General features: G+C 37.8%; 1 protein-coding gene across 1 annotated transcript in view; it reads left to right on the top strand.

Annotated features, from left to right (window-relative positions):
* Positions 1-19,178, top strand: part of LOC140167918 (disco-interacting protein 2 homolog C-like) — a 140,960-nt gene that overhangs the window by 78,337 nt on the left and 43,445 nt on the right. Inside the window, 3 exon segments of the mRNA XM_072191209.1 lie at positions 5,620-5,703; positions 8,440-8,559; positions 17,907-17,980. Coding sequence (XP_072047310.1) covers positions 5,620-5,703; positions 8,440-8,559; positions 17,907-17,980 — 278 coding nt within the window.

Genomic DNA, 19,178 nt, shown 5'->3' with positions numbered 1-19,178 from the left:
TTGTGAAGTTGTGTAACTCTGAGGGGGCTGTGATATGGTGGCTCAAAAAAAAAAAATATCCAAAGTGTGCCAACTATCCACACACCCCATATGGAAGATGCAACCTTAATCTTCCACACAGGGGGTACAGATTTCAAATGGAGTCACCTATTCAGACAACCCCATTTGAAATTTACACTCCAAAAAGTTGACAGTTTTGAAAACTTTGGATTTATACTATACATTAAAAGTTACAAGCCTATCTAGTTTAATTCAAATGCTGTCATATTTGTCTTTGGAATACATTTGAATAGAATTCAGCAACTTGGAACTGAATAAATGAATAATTATGAAACATTTATTTTAACAAAATGCAATGTGACCAACTATAAAACCACTCAAACAAAATATGAGGGATCTTAAAAAAAGGAAAATTGCAGAATTTATTGTTTGTAGGTTTTAAGAATGATTTTAATGATATCCCTCCATCTACATACATGTATAAATTTAGATAAGAAATCGTGTTTCCCTTGAAAAGCTTTAATGCTTATGTTATGGAAGTTAGAAAATGTCTGTGACATTCTACTGCTTGGTATAGAAATGGCCGATAGCCCTGTCAATGCCCTCAACATAAAATTCCTTGTAAGCTATATTTGCGAGACTCGCAGGAACCCAGTTCTTCCTCTTCCTGCACTGATCAGTGCATACAATATGGAAGTGGAGCCGATATGACACTGAGAAGCAGACAGAGTTCTTGGTATGTCCCTGATCCTGCGATCCACTTCTTTTGCATTTTATCGTCTGTATAGGATTGAGGGAAAGTCACTGAGGAAATGTAACCTTCCCAGCATGCACCACAATGGCCTCATCTCAGTGACATAGTTCAATAACCTCAATTAAACACTCATAGTGCAAAATTTGACCTCAACTTGCAGAGGATGAGTTTTTGTACCCAAATTTTCAAAGGTCATTCAATGAATGTACAAATGTATTAGGGTTAAAGAACTGTGCCCTGATAGATGAACATGTTGTGGATCCTAGTGATGCCTTACTCCAGTGTTTCAATTCACCCATGTAAAATGCTAATTTTGAAAAAAAATACAGGTCTGTATACATCATGAACATTGCTTAGACTGACGTTTTTTTTGGTTTTTTTTGAGACCCGGGGTTTGAGACAGTCGCAATGTACACATTGACTATATTGATGTTCTGAATCCGTTGCTGAACTCGAACGGTTTTAGAATAACATAATTTTGCTCTAACAACTCACAGCACATTTATAATTGTTTGTAAAGATTCCATGATAATGTGTTTATCCAATGGCAAGGTCAAATTTTGCATATCGAAAAAGATCTGCCCCCTGACTTGTAATGGCCGAATATTACCCACAATGCACTGTTTTATCAATATCACCTATTTTTCCAGTGCACCATGGGAAGACAAAATTTTGTACTGTGGAGGAAAAGTTAAAACCCAGTAGTGCAAGTCAGCCTGATAGTAGCTTTGTGCTATTCAGTTGACATCCATACACCCCGTATGGAAGACACAACCTTAATCTCCCACACAGTCAGACTGCTAGTGGCATTGGGTCTATTCCAGCTGACATCTATACACCCCCTAAATCTCCCACACAGGGGTGTAGATTTCAAATGGAGTCGCCCTTTTAGGTAACCCCATTTGAAATTCACACCCCCTGTATTGAAGATTATCTATAGCCATGTCTTATATATGGGGTGTATGGATTTCAACTAGAATAGCCTAATAGCTGCACTGACATTAACCTCTTTGAAGAGATACTGATTCCATCTTTTCAAGATGTCCTAGACTTCTGGAAGTAATCAGTGCATGTAAATACTTGTGATGTGCATTTATTCTATATATAATGACATTTACTTGATTGAGGTAGGATGATGGTCATGCTTGGTTATTGCACTAGTGCTATGGTATGATACAGATGCATACAGTGTTTACATGACTGGTTCACAAGGGAATTGCTTGTTGCATCCTTGCTAGTCAGATTTGTCATCAAAATGATACAACTGGGATATGTGATCCCGTAATAAATGGGTTATCAATACAGACATTGAAAGTGCGATGCCATGAACCCTAGATGAGTCGACTTGTGATGTCATTGCCTCGCAGTATGCGCGCGCATTATCACAATTTCCATTGTTTTTTGCCTGGCAGTATGCGTATCCATCATATTTTTTTCAGGGTCCGTGCTTTTAAAAATCCCGCCACATCAAAATAAGGCTATTGAACAGTGTAGTACAAATGTAGTTGTATTTAGTTTGGTCAAGCATATTGATATACCAGTCCCTTGATGTCAACTCATCTATATGACATGTGATCTTTAGATGGTGTACTGTATATCTTTAGTTAAAATAATAAATGCATCAATTCTTTGAAAGGAACATAAATTTATAAATAAATAAAAAAAAAACGGTATATAAATTATAAACAAACAAACAAATAAATAAATAAATAATGAATTATAAAAACAAAAATGAAGCAATTCAGCAACAACAACAAAAAAATGAAGAAACAAACAGAAAAAATAAAAGCAAAGTAAAAAGGATAGAAATGAACAAAATACAACAAAAATTAAGTAGAGTATCGTTTAAGAAAGGGTCAAACATGATATACAGTGATGTACATTGACATGCAGCCCTCTGGGTATAGGAGAATTGATGTTGACCAGATGGGGAGATAAGCTTTTGTGGTATACAGACAGCAGGAGAATGAAGGTACCAGTTATTTTCTCTCTTGTATGTCCAAAACAAAGACAGATATGTCATAATAGAATTGGTCAAGAAATAAAGACACAGTGATCCACAATCCCAAGGAAGATGCAAATTCAAAAGTTGCAGTTTGCTCCATTTCATGCCCTATTGATTTGTACAAAAAGCGTTCTTGAGCAAGAGATCTAGTGCTGTATTGACTGTAAGTGTAACATTAAAGTGCAAGTTATGATTTTGTTCCTTCCTAGAGTTTTGGATCACTGTTTCTTTCAATCTCAACCAATTTCAACAAATGAGGTCTTAAATCAGGGCTAAAGGGTACAGATATTGGCTGCTTGTTTTAATTATGACATATCTGTCTTTGATTAAGATACAGAAGTGAATAAGCTGACACCTTAATTCTTTTGCTGTGTGTGTACTAGGGTGCATCAGATGCCCCTCATGTCAATGGATTCATCTGTCCCTAGTCTTAAAATGTTCCTATTGTCACAAAACTAACATGTGCCAAGTTTGAATTAATTCGGAGGTCGTCCTGAGGGGCCACCAAGAGCCTAAAGTTACAATGTGTGTTCCTATGTAGTAAAGTTCGTTGACCCCTGTACAATTCCAATTAGAAGCCGATCGAACAATTTAAAGTAGCTGCCATATCAAAACCGTTTGGATTTAGAAGCTCAAATCTTGGGAGCTAAGCGTACTGATAATCATCTTTGAATCTGTGATGAAAATCCATCTCCAAAGAAATGACTGTGTGTTTTATTGTCAAAAGCGCCCCCACAGTCCATATTCTTGGGAAAATCTATAATTTCTGTCTTAACCAAGTGCTATAATACTTTATTTCACACTGAAAGTTGTTAATATGTATTATATATTGATCTGAAGTTCAGAAAATCTGCTTTGTAAAAGTGTAATGACAACCAGGACATCAACATTTGTAAAATTTGAGGTAAAAATTACCACAAAATGCCTATTTCACTGAAATTTTGTATCGAGGCGCTTGTGCCAATTCCACACATGCTCATTTTGTTGGTGATTAATTTTTATCACCGATTGAAGATGATTATCAGTACTATAAGCGCATAAAAGATTTGAGCTTCTAAGTCCTAACGGTTTTGATATGGCAGCTACTTTAAATTGTTCGATCGGCTTCTAATTGGAATTGTACAGGGGTCAACGAACTTTACTACATAGGAACACACATTGTAACTTTAGGCTCTCGGTGGCCCCTCAGGACGACCTCCGAATTAATTCAAACTTGGCACATGTTAGTTTTGTGACAATAGGAACATTTTAAGAGTTAGGGACAGATGAATCCATTGACATGAGGGGCATCTGATGCACCCTAGTGTGTACCCTTCTCCCTAAGCTCCTCTTGATGTAGCAACATTTTTTACTAGACTCCCTCCTTAGCATACGCCAAGTGTTGGTGAATTATTGAAATTGTTATTAAACCTTCAATGGTTTTCATACCATGTATGTGATGTAATTAAGCAGGGAGTTGGCATACATGTATACTGAACATTGTGCTATTCTATTTGAAATCCATGCACCCCTATGGAAGATACTGTCTTAATCTGTCACACAGGGTATTTCAAGTTATCAGAATGAGTGACTCTATTGAAGTCTGTATCCTGTGTGAACCATTAAGGTCATGTCTTCCATAGAATATAAAAAAGGTGCTCATGAAATATGTACCAGAAGTCACACACCCCTTTTGACCTTTTAAAAACTTCCTTGCCCCTCCCCCTTTGGCTTCCTAAATATGGCTCTTTCTCCTAGTACCACTCCAGACAGTTCACTAAACCATAGTGTAACACACTACATTGAGTGCTCACTCTAGTACCTGTGTAGAAAATTATTTTATGAGCTATATAGTTCACTGAATCACTGTATCTATATCTTAAATGCTGCCCTCCCTGTCTCCATAGATAGTGTTGATTCCTGCAATGTTTTTATAGGACAGAACTGGGATGTGGGATAGTTTCACTGAACTGGATATCAATTTGCTTTACTGCATCTTAGCAGTAACTAATTAAAAGCTAATAATTAGATTATTTAATGACATTACTTTTCATTTTGTTTGAATTCAAAAATTAAACAATGCAATACAAAATTGTGAGGGGTATCAATTCTTTAAATAAGGGTGATCATTGGGAAAACCCATTAACTGTATTATAACCTACTTTCCACCCCTACCCTAATATATTATTCCAGTTGAAATACATACACCCCTATGGAAAACATGAGCTTAATCTTTCACACAGAGAATGTGAATTGCAAATGGGGTTATCTGAATGGGTAACTCTATTTGAAATCTACACACCCTTGTTGAATTGTGGGAGATTTAAGTCATGTATTCCATAGCGGTGTATGGATTTCAACTGGATTAGCCCAATATGCACCTTGTGTGTACATTTTGAAGTTAAAATTTCCCCCTTCTGCTCCCCCTTATCCTCCTCAGGGTGCTGTACATGTGGCCAGCTAGCCACCCCCAGTTTCCGTATATCTTTTAGAAAAACATAAACACAGCAAACAAAATGTCTGCAAAAAACCCCAAACACAACAGGTACAACATCATATAGTATAGACCACTTAACAATAACATGTGACGTCATTGCCCGGCAGTATGCGTGCGAATCATGGTAATTTCCAATGTTCTTTGCCCTGCAGTGTGTGTACGCATCGTAGTTTGCTCAGGGCACATGCATTTTAAATCGCAAACCACATGTCATATAGTACAAGAAAGCCATTGAACAGTGTAGCTTTTCATTCAAGTATATCGATAGACCAGTCTCTCGCCTTTGTTGATAAACAATGATTAGTGGTCTATACATACCCCACATAATAAACAGATAGCCAATGATTATTAAAACCTTCATACCGTCCTTATTCTCCACCACAGGAATGGCAACCCAACCTCCTCCAGATGTGACAGCCAGCTCCAGTAGGGTATCCTTCCCTGAAGAAGAGGACCAAGTAGATGGTTGTAAGTACTGCAAAAAGACTTTGCAAGAGTTGACTTAATTTGTAACAAAGCAGCAACTTGTAATGAAATTGAAATATGAACTGCAAAACAAACAATTAATTTGATTGGGGCCAAGACTGGACGGGAGTCTAACCACTATAGGCAATGGGCTATTCCAGTTGAAATCCATACACCCCATATCGAAGACAAGACCTGAGGCAATGTTGTGTCTTCCATAGGGGGTGTATGGATTTCAACTGGAATAACCCTATATACACATATGTGTGAAACAGTGGTGGCAGCAGGAATTTTTTTTTCGAGGGGGCCTCAAAACTGGGGGAGGGAAGAACAATTTTTTTGGGGGAAATGTTCACCCTTGCTCCCCCCATTTGAAATGTCAAAATTTGGAGTACAAAGTGAAAAAAGAAACAAACAAGAACTGTCCGATCATACTCAATGTTGCAATGTCTTAAAAAGTGCCAGAAAACATTGTTATACAAAATATGCAAGGTAGGGTAGTGTATTGTCAGCTGTTCCTAACACAAAATCCTGAAGATTGTTCTGGCGGCTTCAAAATCACATAATCCAAATATTCAGGGCAGAGTTTACTTACAAAATATCAACATGGATTTATTCTTGTAGCTAAGACTTATATTATAAAAATTATAATCTCTGACTTCCAACTCATTTTGTTAAAGCTTTATATATATTTTATGGGGAAATTAATCGGTGCTCAATCTGCTCATTGTTCGAAAAGTTTATAGTTACTAAACAAAGACGTCATGATTGACCAACATAGGATGAACCTAGTTAAGATATGTGAATGGACTTACACAGAATGAATTCCATGCCAATAATACTTTCAGTATACATACATATAAAGACCTAAAAAAATGTTTGTATTGCCTGTAAAGAGGCATGGTCCGATTTGTGATGTTCTGTTTTTTATCTTAGCTTTAGGCCTACCATCAAAACAATACATTTCCAAATTTTGAGTTGCGTTGCTGCCACGGTTTTAATATAGAAGCAGAAACGTGTATAACAATGCCCTATAGGATAGTACATACACTTTTGGTGTGGTAACCATAAATCGCTACGTTTCTGTTCATTCCATTTAAACTAAACATATCTTGGGCGTAAAATTTCACTGGGATAATGAGAAAAACATGAGCTTTCTTCTGCTACCAAAATCTCAGTTTTGATGAATAAAAATGGGTGATGAGGCTGTAGAAAGTGCCATATTCAGGGTCAGTTGGTCGTTTTCTCTTTAAAAAAACATTTTGTGGCATATACAATATCTAAAAAATGCAAGTTCACCACAAAATATGATGGTAAACAATGCTTATAAGGGTTATCAGGCTTGTTTTTTAATATCATAGTTGTGAGGTACAAATTACAAACAGGCAAAATATTGTGCACATTTTTTACCAAATATATGAAAATATAAATATGAAGAAAAAAAATTGAATCAACATTTTTTTCAGATTGTTGAGTTCCTTGGAAAAGTGCAATATAAATCTTTTATCTTTAGGCGTAATGTCTAAATTTATCGGTGCAATTGGAACAAAGCCAAGCATTTGCATAGTGAAACACAACACTTGCAGGATGTCCTTGGTTTATAATAACTCAAAATTTAAAATTTGTGATGATCAACCTAATTAAATAAGAAAAGAAAAGAAAAGAAGAATACACATTTTTGGAATATACAACACTAACAGGATGTATTTGCTTCATGCGAACGTGGAATTGAAAGTGTGTGATGACCGAGCTAATTAAATGTCTACCCCCATAAAAAAAAACACTCTATGGAGTGTTTAATGGGGAGGCACCCCTGCCATGATTGCATGTCACCCATGGTAGGAATGATTTAAGTACAATTCTGAAATACGAATATCTGAAAATGAAAGTAGTCTTTCCATTAAGAAGATTTAAAAACTTTGCGTCATCAAGTCATAATAAAGATATTGAATATTCTATAAATTCAGTTGTACACCACTTCAAATTCAAAATCTTTGAATTTCACTTTTAAGGTATAAGATAGGTCTTATCAGGGTTGTGACCAGCTCAAGTTGGTGTGCCAGGTAATTTACTTAAAAAAAGAAAACACCTGTGGAATCATGGGACATATGTTATCGCATCACCCATTGACAAAACTGTGATGACTATAATTGACTACCACAACAACAATGGCCACCATGAACAATCAAGTGAATATTACAGTGACGGTGACGGTATATGTCACTGCATATTGCAGTTTTATATGCACGTGGACGTAAAAAATTTTGGCGTAAAGTTTTGATATATACTAAATTCTGTACATAATCATACAATATTTGCTCAATTTTGCTGGTCAGAAGGAAGCTTATGGAGGCTTATTTTGATTGAGTGCCAATCAGTAACTACTCGCTAGTGGTGGTTGCTGCAGAACGGCGTTTACTGCAGACCGGTGTACTGAAGTGACAACCCTCAGTCTTGTATAACTCCAAGTAGAATACTCCAAATCAGGGTTGTACCTAGGATATTTTTAATGCTGGGTGACATTTGATGAAATCTTGTTATTTGGCATTTTATTGTCAAAATTGATCAACTTCTTGACTAATTCAACAAAATTGTGCAATGTTTTAGTGCAATTTTAGACTTTTTGCAGCTGAGTGGTGGACTCCAGTGGTGGGCTCTGCCACCCACCACCACCCACTGTAGCTACAACCCTGCTCCAAGTGCTAACATTATATACCATTTTATTTGTTCCTTTGACAGCCTTTCCCATTCCTGGTAGTCGTGTGTCAGCTAAAATCCAGCAGCTGTTGAACACATTGAAGAGGCCAAAGAGAAAACCAATGCATGAATTCTTCCAGGATGAGGAAGAAGAATTGGAAGGTAAGAATAGTCTCATGATTCAGGTATGGTTCAATAACCCTGCATTCATCCATGTGATTAGGAGGGTGAAATATGTGAGGATGAGGCTGGTATATTCTCATGATGTCAGGCACAGTTCAATGACCCCGCATTCATCTATATGATCAGGAGGGTGAAATAGGTGGATGAGGTTGGTATAGTTTCATGATGTGAGGCATGTTTCAGTGACCTTGCATTCATCCATGTGATCAGGAGAGTGAAATATGTGAGGATGAGGCTGGAATAGTCTTATAATATCAGGCACAGTTCAATGACCTTGCATTCATCCATGTGATCAGGATGATGAAATAGGTGGGGATGAGGCTGAAATGGTCTCATGATGTCAGGCACAGCTCAATGACCCTGCATTCATCCATGTGATCAGGAGGATGAAATATGTCAGGATGAGGCTGGAATAGTCTCATGATGTTAGGCATGATTCAGTGACCTTATGTGATCCATGTGACCATGGGCATGTGATAGACTGGGCTAGAGATGAGGCTAGGTAACCTGCCATAGGAAGTTTTTGAAGATAAGGAATGTGATCCGGACAATAATAATCTCATAATACAAGGCATGATTCACTGACCATACAATTAGTGCAGTTTTGTTTTATTCTGCTGAAAATATCCATTTATTTTATAAAGGTTAAACAAGTCTTGTTTAAGTGGAAAGAAGGCTCCTTTAAAGAAGATTCTAGTATATATTCTTTTGATGACATTTTTCAGTAGATATCCTTGCAAATAGCCTGTTCCAAACTTGTCAGTTGATTGCGATTTTGCATTTGGGAGTTATGCATGATTAGAAATGTGACTGATTACATAATTGCAATTTATGCAATGGGCTATTCCAGTTGAAATCCATACACCCATATGGAAGACATGACCTTAATCTCCCACATAGGGAGTGTGTGTTTCAAATAGGGTTACCTGAATGGGTGATACCATTTGAAATCCACACCCTATGTATGGGAGATTAAGGTCATGTCTTCCATAGGGGGTGTATTGATTTCAACCGGAATAGCCCGATGATCAGGGAAAGCAAAGGCCAGGATTGGCAGATGCAATGTAGTAACATGGTAATGTGTTAATTTGATGTTGTCATACAAACTGGAAATGTGCAGTTATAATAGTCAACTGCTGCTGATGATTAGGTGCAGCATAGCCAATGCAGGAAGCAATGTTACATCTAGGGTCGAAGGAGAAACTGTGTGTCCCCCATCTGAAAGTTGTCCCTGAAAATCGTTAACAGAACTGTAAGTTTCCATAAATTCAAGGACATAACTAGTCTAAAGGCTCTTATCATGTGCACAAAACATCTGTACAAAGTGGCTTGGGGACTAGTTTTGATTTTTTCCACCTGACCAATGTCTCAGATGGAAAGGGGGAGGGGAGAAAAACTAAGGGTCAGAGCTTCCCCTTCCTCTTCTGAAAGTTGTCCCCAGGTCTATAACAAAATATTACCAATTTGTTGCAAGTTTTCCATAAATTTAGGGCAGACCTAGTTCAAATGCTCTAATCTGTGCAGAAAATGACAACAATTTATTGTTAAGATTCTGACATGTGTGGTAGTTATGACGTCAGAGGAATTTCTGTCGCTTATTCTTGCTGCTGCTTACCCTGTTCCTGGACGGGAACTGCCATCCATCCCTGAAACACTGTGTCCTTCCCCCATTAACAATTTATAGCTAAAACCATGGAAACCGATTTCAAAGTGTCTAGTTTTTTCATTTTTAATGCAAATGCCAAAACAACTGCAGTGCACCATCATGTTCCTTGATCAAGTAGGTTGACTTATTTGGTTTATCTCAGGAACCACTGAACGAATTTGAGTTTGAACTCATTTTAATGCATCTTCCATACTGATTCCAAATATGGTCATGAAAATGTACTATTCTGAAATTTTTGAATTTATAAAAGGAAATTTGAAACTTGTCGTCTGCAGGCGACACCTATGTGGAGAAGTTTAATATGCTCCACATTGGCAAAAAGTTACAATAGGAATGAAAATCCATAGAAAAGCAAGGTTTTTTGAAGTACAAGAAAAGTACTTAACCTCCTTTTAGGAGGTGTGAAAATAATTTCACATGGAGTTCCTTGAAGTAGCCTTTTTCTTGTGATTCTCTAAATAGCAACATTAGGTGTTAAAATAGGAAACATGAATTAAAATAGACTGCTGTGTATTAGGGCAAATTTAGACAGTGGTAAAATAAGTGCCCTTGAGAGGTCTTAAATTGAGTGTCACTCACACATGAGCCTCCTGGTTAACTCTGATTGCTATCAATGTGGCCTTCTGTACCCTTTGCTCAATGGCCTAGAAGTAAGTGCCCTTGAGAGACCTTTAAATGAGTCCCTCAAACCTGAGCTCACACTCGCAGTGCTCACACATGAGCCTACTGGTTGCTATCATTGTGGTCTTCTGTACCCTTTGCTTACTGGCCTTGAAATGAGTGCCCTTGAAAATGAGGCATGCCATTGATCTAAAGGGCACAATTATTTGTGAATCTAATTGGATACTTCATTGGCAATCAGAAGTAATATGTGCCCATCCACCACAAACTGGTCGTAAAGTCGGCATTTTCCATTTTGAGATACAATCAAAAACAGTAATTGGATTTCTATGTTGAATATACTAGGAATTTGACCTTTGATGAACCATAACTTCACTTCCCGATGTCCGATGTCCGATGAAGCTGGTTGAGGTGTCATTTTGAAGCTGAAAAGTAATTCTTTCAAAATCTGCAATAAACAGAAAATGATCTAGAGCCGACTTTACTACCACACTCGTGGTGGATGGTCACATATCATTTCAGTGTGCTACTGTCATTGGGCTGAAGTAGCAACACTCTCTGCCACCCATGCCACCCACACTTCAGGAGTTTTGTTAGGCTACTATAGCAAAGTGTATTCATAAACCTGGATTATATGGAAATGCATGCTTTTCCATGAACATTTAGAGATTTGTGGATTTGGTTATCAGGGTGGGGTGGGCTGGTATCATGCAACCTTCAACCTCAACACCCTGGTTGCAACACTCATGAATAGAATTATGCAGTTGCTGTGAGAAACTGGGGCTTAATACTGGATGTCACTTATGCAAATATTAAGGGTGCAATTTTGGTTTATAATAATTATATCTTGAATAAAAATGCCAATTGTCATAGCACTTAATATATCTTTTCAGTTTTCAATACATGTTTCTAAAAATGAATTCTAATTAATATAAAATTGAATTTGAAACAAGTTTGGTCAATCCTTGACCTGTTGATAGCCAAATTTTCCTCCTAATTAAAGGTGGAAAAGCAGCTAAGATAGCCTTTCCTATTTACGTAAGATCTGTAGTCTGCTAAGCTTCCAAATTTGGACTCATTTTAGAGTCGGAAGTCTGCTGTGATTTCAGGTCTTAACCCAGTTTTGAGTTGCACTTAAGAAGCTTTAAATAGAGATTGGTTAATAAGAATTTCATAATTACAATGTGAATTTCAAAAATAAAAAAATAATTATGACAAAATGACAAAAACATTTCTGAAAATTAAAAACATTAAGTGATTATTTCAATTATTGTGAATACAAATATTATGAAGTGGTTTAATTTTAATAGCATTTGGTATGAGAATCCTATAGCTGCAGACACCAGTAATTGACTTCCTTTCTAGGAAGTAAGCTTCTGTCAGACAGACTTGGCACCTTCAGACTATATGTTAATGTTTTGCATTTGTACAGGAGACTCACTTCCCAATTCAGTCCATTCTTAAGCTTACCTAAAATCTCAATATGCTACCTCAAGAATCAGTGAACCAAAACTAGGCATATTAGTACGTAGTTGAATACATTGGGCAACAATAATGAACATATTTGATCAATTTTTTCAACAAATTTATGCGGAAAAGTGATGTGTTGTTTGTGAAAAGCACACTAAGGGTTAAAGGGTTATGTTGTTTTGGAGGGTATGCCTGTATGGCACTAATAGAGGATGCAGAGTTATTATAACTTGGCTAGCTATGGATGTGTAGCAGTTGGCTTGTATCCACACAGCCATTATATGGCAGCTGCAGTCCTTTAAGGGATGTGAGACTCTCCAGCCATACTGTAGGCCTATAGGCTGATACATGTACACCGCAGTCTGGATCGTAATTTAATCCAAGGGTCGTCAATTGACGACAGGAACCATGTCGGGGAATATCAATGACACAACAGAATTGCCTACAGAAGATAGCGAAGAGGAATGGCTATCAGACGAGAACGATGAAGATTCGCCATTTTTAGGGCCGTTGGCTGTTGCCAGCGATGAGGCTGATAGCGAAACTTCAGATACGGAGAGTAATGGTGAAATAAATGCACCGGTTGTTGATATAAGCAATGGAGTAATAGATCAAGTGGGATATAATAGTGAACTAGCAGAAACATCACTTGCTAGCATTGATCTAATAGACCTTGCTATTGTAGATTTGCCTGATATTGACTTTGATATTACAGATTTGCCTGAAATAAATCCTGCTATTACAGATTTGCCTGAAGTAAATCATGCTATTACAGATTTGCCTAAAGTAGACCCTGCTATTGTGGATTTGCCAGATATTTAAGTAGACCCTGCTATTGCGGATTTGCCTGAAGAAAAACCACCTATAACGGATGTGCTTGAAGGAAACCCTGATACTACAGATTTGCCTGAAGTAAAACCTGCTGTTACAGATTTGCCTGAAGTAAAACCTGCTATTACAGACTTTCATAAAGTAGACCCTGCTACTGCTAATTTGCCTGAAGGAAATCCTGCTATTACAGATTTGCCTGAAGTAGGCCCTACTACTGCTGATTTGCCTGAAGTAAAATCTGCTGTTGTAGATTTGCCTGAAGGAAAACCTGCTATTACAGATTTTCATAAAGTAGACCATGCTACTGCTAATTTGCCTGAAGGAAATCCTGCTATTCCAGATTTGCCTGAAAAAGGCCATACTACTGCTGATTTGCCTGAAGTAAAATCTGCTGTTGCAGATTTGCCTGAAGTAAAACCTGCTGTTGCAGATTTGCCTGAAGTAAAATCTGCTGTTGCAGATTTGTCTGAAGGAAAACCTGCTATTACAGATTTGCCTAAAGTAGACTCTGCTACTGCCGATTTGCCTGATATCGGAGCAGATCATGCTATTGGAGATTTACCAGATATTGAAACAGAGCCTGAAATAATTCCAGTAGTAGAAACACCAGTGGCTAGTAGTAAATCATTAGAAACACCAGTAGCTAGTAGTGAACTAGAAACACCAGTGGCTAGTAGTGAACTAGTAGAAACACCAGTGGCTAGTAGTGAACTAGATACACCAGTTGCTAAAAGTGAACTACATGTAGATACACCAGTGGCTAGTAGTGAACTAGATACACCAGTGGTTAGTAGTGAACTAGATACACCAGTGGCTAGTGGTGAACTAGAGACACCAGTGGCTAGTAGTAAACTAGAGACACCAGTGGCTAGTAGTGAACTAGAGACACCAGTGGCTAGTAGTGAACTAGATACACCAGTGGCTAGTAGTAAACTAGAGACACCAGTGGCAAGTAGTGAACTAGAGACACCAGTGGCTAGTAGTAAACTAGAGACACCAGTGGCAAGTAGTGAACTAGAGACACCAGTGGCTAGTAGTGAACTAGTAGATAGTGAACTAGTAGCACCGCCACGGACTAATAGTCAACTAATCGATGCTGCTATTGCAGACCTGCCTGATATTACTGATCTGCCTGATATTGAGTCAGACACAGAGGAGGACTTGTTGGCAGATTTTGAAGTCATAGAATTAAGCGATGTGCTGCCTGATACTGAAGGCTTAAGTAGTGAGACAAAGGCTGATGTCGCTGATGAACAAGTTGATGTGAAAGTAAATGGTGATATTACAGCAGCTGCGGTTGCTGATGATGAAGAGCAAACTGCTGATAATCAGCCTGAAGAGGTGAAAGCGGCTAATGGTGATATAAAAACTGGTATTACTACGACAAGGCTACCTGACGGTATTAAAATGGAGGTATTTAGAAGAAGTCGACCACGCAAAGGAAGCATATATAGTGAATATAGTGAACAATGGAGAAACAGGTTGACATTAACATTGGGCAAGAAAGGTTTGTATCTGTATTTAATAGAAATAAAAATGCATTTCCTGCGAGGGTGAACCAAATTTGCAAAATGGCAATATTTCCAACAATTTCCCTGTAAGGAGTTATGTGGTAAAGATGCAGGCATTGTAGAAAAGATAGGTTGATGTTACAATTGAACATCGGGCTATTCCAGTTGAAATCCATACACTCCCTATGGAAAACATATCACTTTAATCTTCCTCACAGGGAGTGTGAATTTCAAGTGGGGTTACCTGAACGGGTGACTCCATTTAATAAAATCTATACCCCCTATGTTGGAGAATAAGATCATGTCTTCCATAATGGGTGTATGGATTTCAACTGGAATATATAGCCCATTTTGTGAAAGAGATATGTCTAGTAAATAAGGAACAGACACAAAATTGTCATCCATAATTGCACCCACCATTTCTTACTTCCGCATTATTTTGACAGATGATAATTTCCTCCCAATTGCATCATATCCCTAAAATTGAGTTCCTGCGTTCCCTATTTTTTTCCAAGCATGGATATGGACTCACTGTGTGGGTGGGTGAATTTTGAAGTAACAGTCAACTTATGTAATATATCATAACAAGCAGAAGAAGGGTACGCATAGGAAATTATATTCATAACAAAGTAAAAAGCTAAACAATATCAGTGATCCCAGCTAAAGATAATACATGGTGTAGCTTGTCAAAGCCTTGCATTTAGTATTCTTATGTATTTGCAGGGCCTCCATTTTGTCTTGGTTTACGAGAATCAAAATCCATCATAGTCACTACACTTACTGTATGATACAAAGAGAAATGTTGATTCTCGCAACACAATCTTACGAGAATTATAACGAAAATCGATTCTGTGATTCTCGTCGAAATCTAGGCCCTGATTTGCTTCAAAACTTGGCAGCAAGATAAACTGTTAGGAAATTAATTGTTTGTATAAATACTAAAACTCTTCTTCATTTGATTGTCAACTTGTGTTGCTGCACAATAAATACAGCATTATGGGGAAGTGTTTGCAAATAATATTTGTTGTTTCCTGTGGGGAAGTAATAGCTACAGCCATGTGTCTGCCAGATAGGGATCATTTGAAGCCGCCCTAATTTGAGAGACCGATTTGTGGTGCAACAACAGAGGTCACTGGGGGTCAAAGTTGCCACAAATTGGTACTGAGGAGTTCGTATCAGTTATCAAAAATGTCAAATTGAGAATTTGTCCAAATTAATTGTAAACAGGGTTGGTTGATCACAATTTAAAAATAAAAAATAAGAAATTTGAATCAAAATGTTTGAATTTTAAACGTGTTTGGGTTAGATAATGCTTTACAGTCTATTTTTGAAGTTGTTTATGGTTTAAAATAACTTTGTAAATACCCCTGTAAATGCCCCAACACAGTCATTATTATATAATGTCCATCCTTTGCTGTGATCCCTGAAATGCCTATATGAAGGAAATGTCTTGCTAAGTTACAATTCAAGGTTACCCCCTTACCCTCTTACTAGGATCTCAAATATGATAATCTTAAGGACGCAGTTCCTTAACCCCAATATGCTTCTACACTCAAAGAAAAACTCATGTTCCACCATATGAGGTCAAAATTTAACTTATCTTATTGAATGGGGTTCATTGAACTATGCCATTGTTATGATGTCCTTATGGCTCACGGTGTCTATGTGGAAAAGGAAGTGTTTATATTAGGAACAAGAAGTGTGCTATTTACAAATGGGCCACTCTAGTTAAAATCCATACATCCCTTTTGGAAGACATGTCCTTAATCTTCCACACAGGAGTATAGATTTCAAATGGGGCTACCCATTCAGGTACGGCGACCATTTGAGATCACACCCCGTGTGGAAGATTAAGGTCATGTCTTCCATTGGGGGTGTATGGATTTCAACTTGCTAAAATGACCTAATATAAGAAATTGGGTGCATGCATTAAATGTATCATTAAATTGTGTGCCACTTGGGAACCCTTGCTGTTACAGGTAAAATGCACCTAAGTTGGGAAATTGGGTGCATTAAGTGTATATTAAAAGTTTGGGCTACTTCATAGCCCTTGCTAGAATGTACCTTAAGTTGGACAAATTGCATGCATTAAGTGTATCATTACATTGGGCTTCTTCAGAGCCCTTGATGCTTCAGGTAAATTGCACCTTAAGTTGGGAAATTGGGTTCATTAAATCATTAAATTTTTGGAAGTGAGGTGCCTTATCAGGCAACATTGGTCTGTCTTCATGCATGATAGTGATTGGTACTGGTATATCAAAACAAAGCAATAGAAAACAACAAGTGCAACACTTGGTATCAACTATCGAAACTTTCATGCATATATATAAATGACCCAGCAAAGTATTTTTTAGTAACTTGATAATCATCAGAAGGTCTACTCTGTATAGAAATGAGTACATTGATTATAGCATAAGCAATGGCAGGGTCCATGAGTGTAAGACATTCATTTTCTGAGATGGCATTGCCTCATGTTGTAGGTAAGTTAATATTGCATATTACTGTCTTGAGATATTTAGTCAAAATGTACAGGCATATTAGGGGTTTTGAGCAAGAATGGCCTATCTGCAAAAGCTGCCATGTGTTGTGTACAATATAGAATGCAGAAATGGTCAAATTGTCTATAGGGCAGCTATTACAGATAGGGTCTTCTTGCACAAAACCTCAACATTCTTATACACCTATCCGATTTCGCCATTACTGCGGTGTCCCCGATGTAAAACTGCGGTGTCCCGAGGTCGGGGGTTCCATCCATTATTTATTATGTGCTATACAGAATTGTACCCGGGAATTGTACACTACAGTGATATTCAATACACAATCATGAATATTGAATTACGAATTAAATCTCCCGCTCTGGTACATCCGTGTAGCCGTCAATAGAGGGCCAAATACAGTAAACGCTTCTCGGATTGGTGTATACTTCGTTCAATGTAGATTACAATGTCACTCTCCATGTGTACACCAACTACAGTCAGTCTACTCTGAAGTACAAAGTACCAACACGGACGCACACATTGTGCCGACTTTGAAGGCACGCATACCTGCAACAGAGTCGCAGCACTACGCACTGTTAACGCGCTGTATATGCGCGCGTTGTCACTTTGTACTTCGGAGTGGACAAACTGTAAATGGGAAAGGGAAGAATGTGAAAATGATACGGCTAATGATGTAAACTTGAGTGATTTGTGCGCTAATTTCTCCATTGTATGTTTGCTTTGTTTCAGTAGTTGAGGTGGATCCAAATGCACCCAAACCAGAGGGAAATACCATCACACCAGCTGTAGGAGAACAACTCAATGTAAGTTACCATGGAGATCAGAGGTGAAAATATGCCTTCTGAAGAGACTACAAACCTGACACTATATCTGATTGTGATGGTTCATCATGACGGCAAAATTACAGCGCTTTGAATCCTTCAAGATCTAGCTAGAAAAAGGCGCTATATAAATCCGAAATGTATTTATTTCTTATTTATTTTATTTTATTTATTATTTATAAACCGAGAAATGGTTATGAATAAGAAATGGTTATGAATAAGAAAATGCCATGAATTTTGCTAGCAATGAGGATGCATAAAACTTTCATGCTTGCAAATATGTGCCCATCCACCACAAACTGGTCGTAAAGTCGGCATTTTCCATTTTGAGATACAATCAAAAACAGTATATGGATTTGTATGTAAAGTATACTAGGAATTTGACCTTTGATGAACCATAACCTGACTTCCAGATGTCCGATGAAGCTGACTGAGGTGTCATTTTAAAGCTGAAAGTGGACTTATTTTGGACTTATTGCTTTCCTCCCTCGGATCCTGGGAACCTTGGAGCTAACAGCCGTATCACCATGGAAGTCCATATGCCTCTGTTTGTGACCATACTCCTTGCATTGTAGATTGATGTAATCCCAAGTTCTTGGCAGCTGCTTTTTATGTTGTCAAGCCAGCGTGTTGGGGGTCTACCTCTAGGCCTGTGTCCAGGTATTCTACCTTCAAGGGCATGTTTAGGGTATCTGTCCTTTGGCATCCGTACGATGTGTCCAAAGTAGAACAGTTGTTTGGCTTTGATTTTGTCTAGTATTGTGACCTGGCTGCTTGTTGCCTCTCTTATTGATGTGTTCCGTAGCCTATCTCTTCTGGAGACTCCCATTATCCACCTTAAACAAGACATCTCGAACACCAACAATCTCTTCTCAACAATCTCACCAACAATCAACATTCTTTCAAATTCTGCAATAAACAGAAAATGATCTAGAACCGACTTTACTACCACTTCGTGGTGGATGGTCACATATTTCTTCTTAAGTCCTAATGATGTAATTTCCAGTATCTCTTGAGTAAAGCAGAAGTTCACTATACTGCCCCCCCCCCCCTTCAAAATCATTCTGCCCACTGCACATATGATACCAATGGGTAATTCTTGTATCAACTTCTAACATTTGTGTGCCCTATATTAAATTTGCTCTCTTAGAATCAAAACATGTTCCTAGAAACATAATAA

Source organism: Amphiura filiformis, chromosome 13 (genome assembly GCF_039555335.1).
Source record: "Amphiura filiformis chromosome 13, Afil_fr2py, whole genome shotgun sequence".
In the NCBI taxonomy this organism is placed as follows: domain Eukaryota; kingdom Metazoa; phylum Echinodermata; class Ophiuroidea; order Amphilepidida; family Amphiuridae; genus Amphiura; species Amphiura filiformis.
Note: the sequence above shows the minus strand (reverse complement) of the source record. Positions and strands in the feature narration are given on the sequence as shown.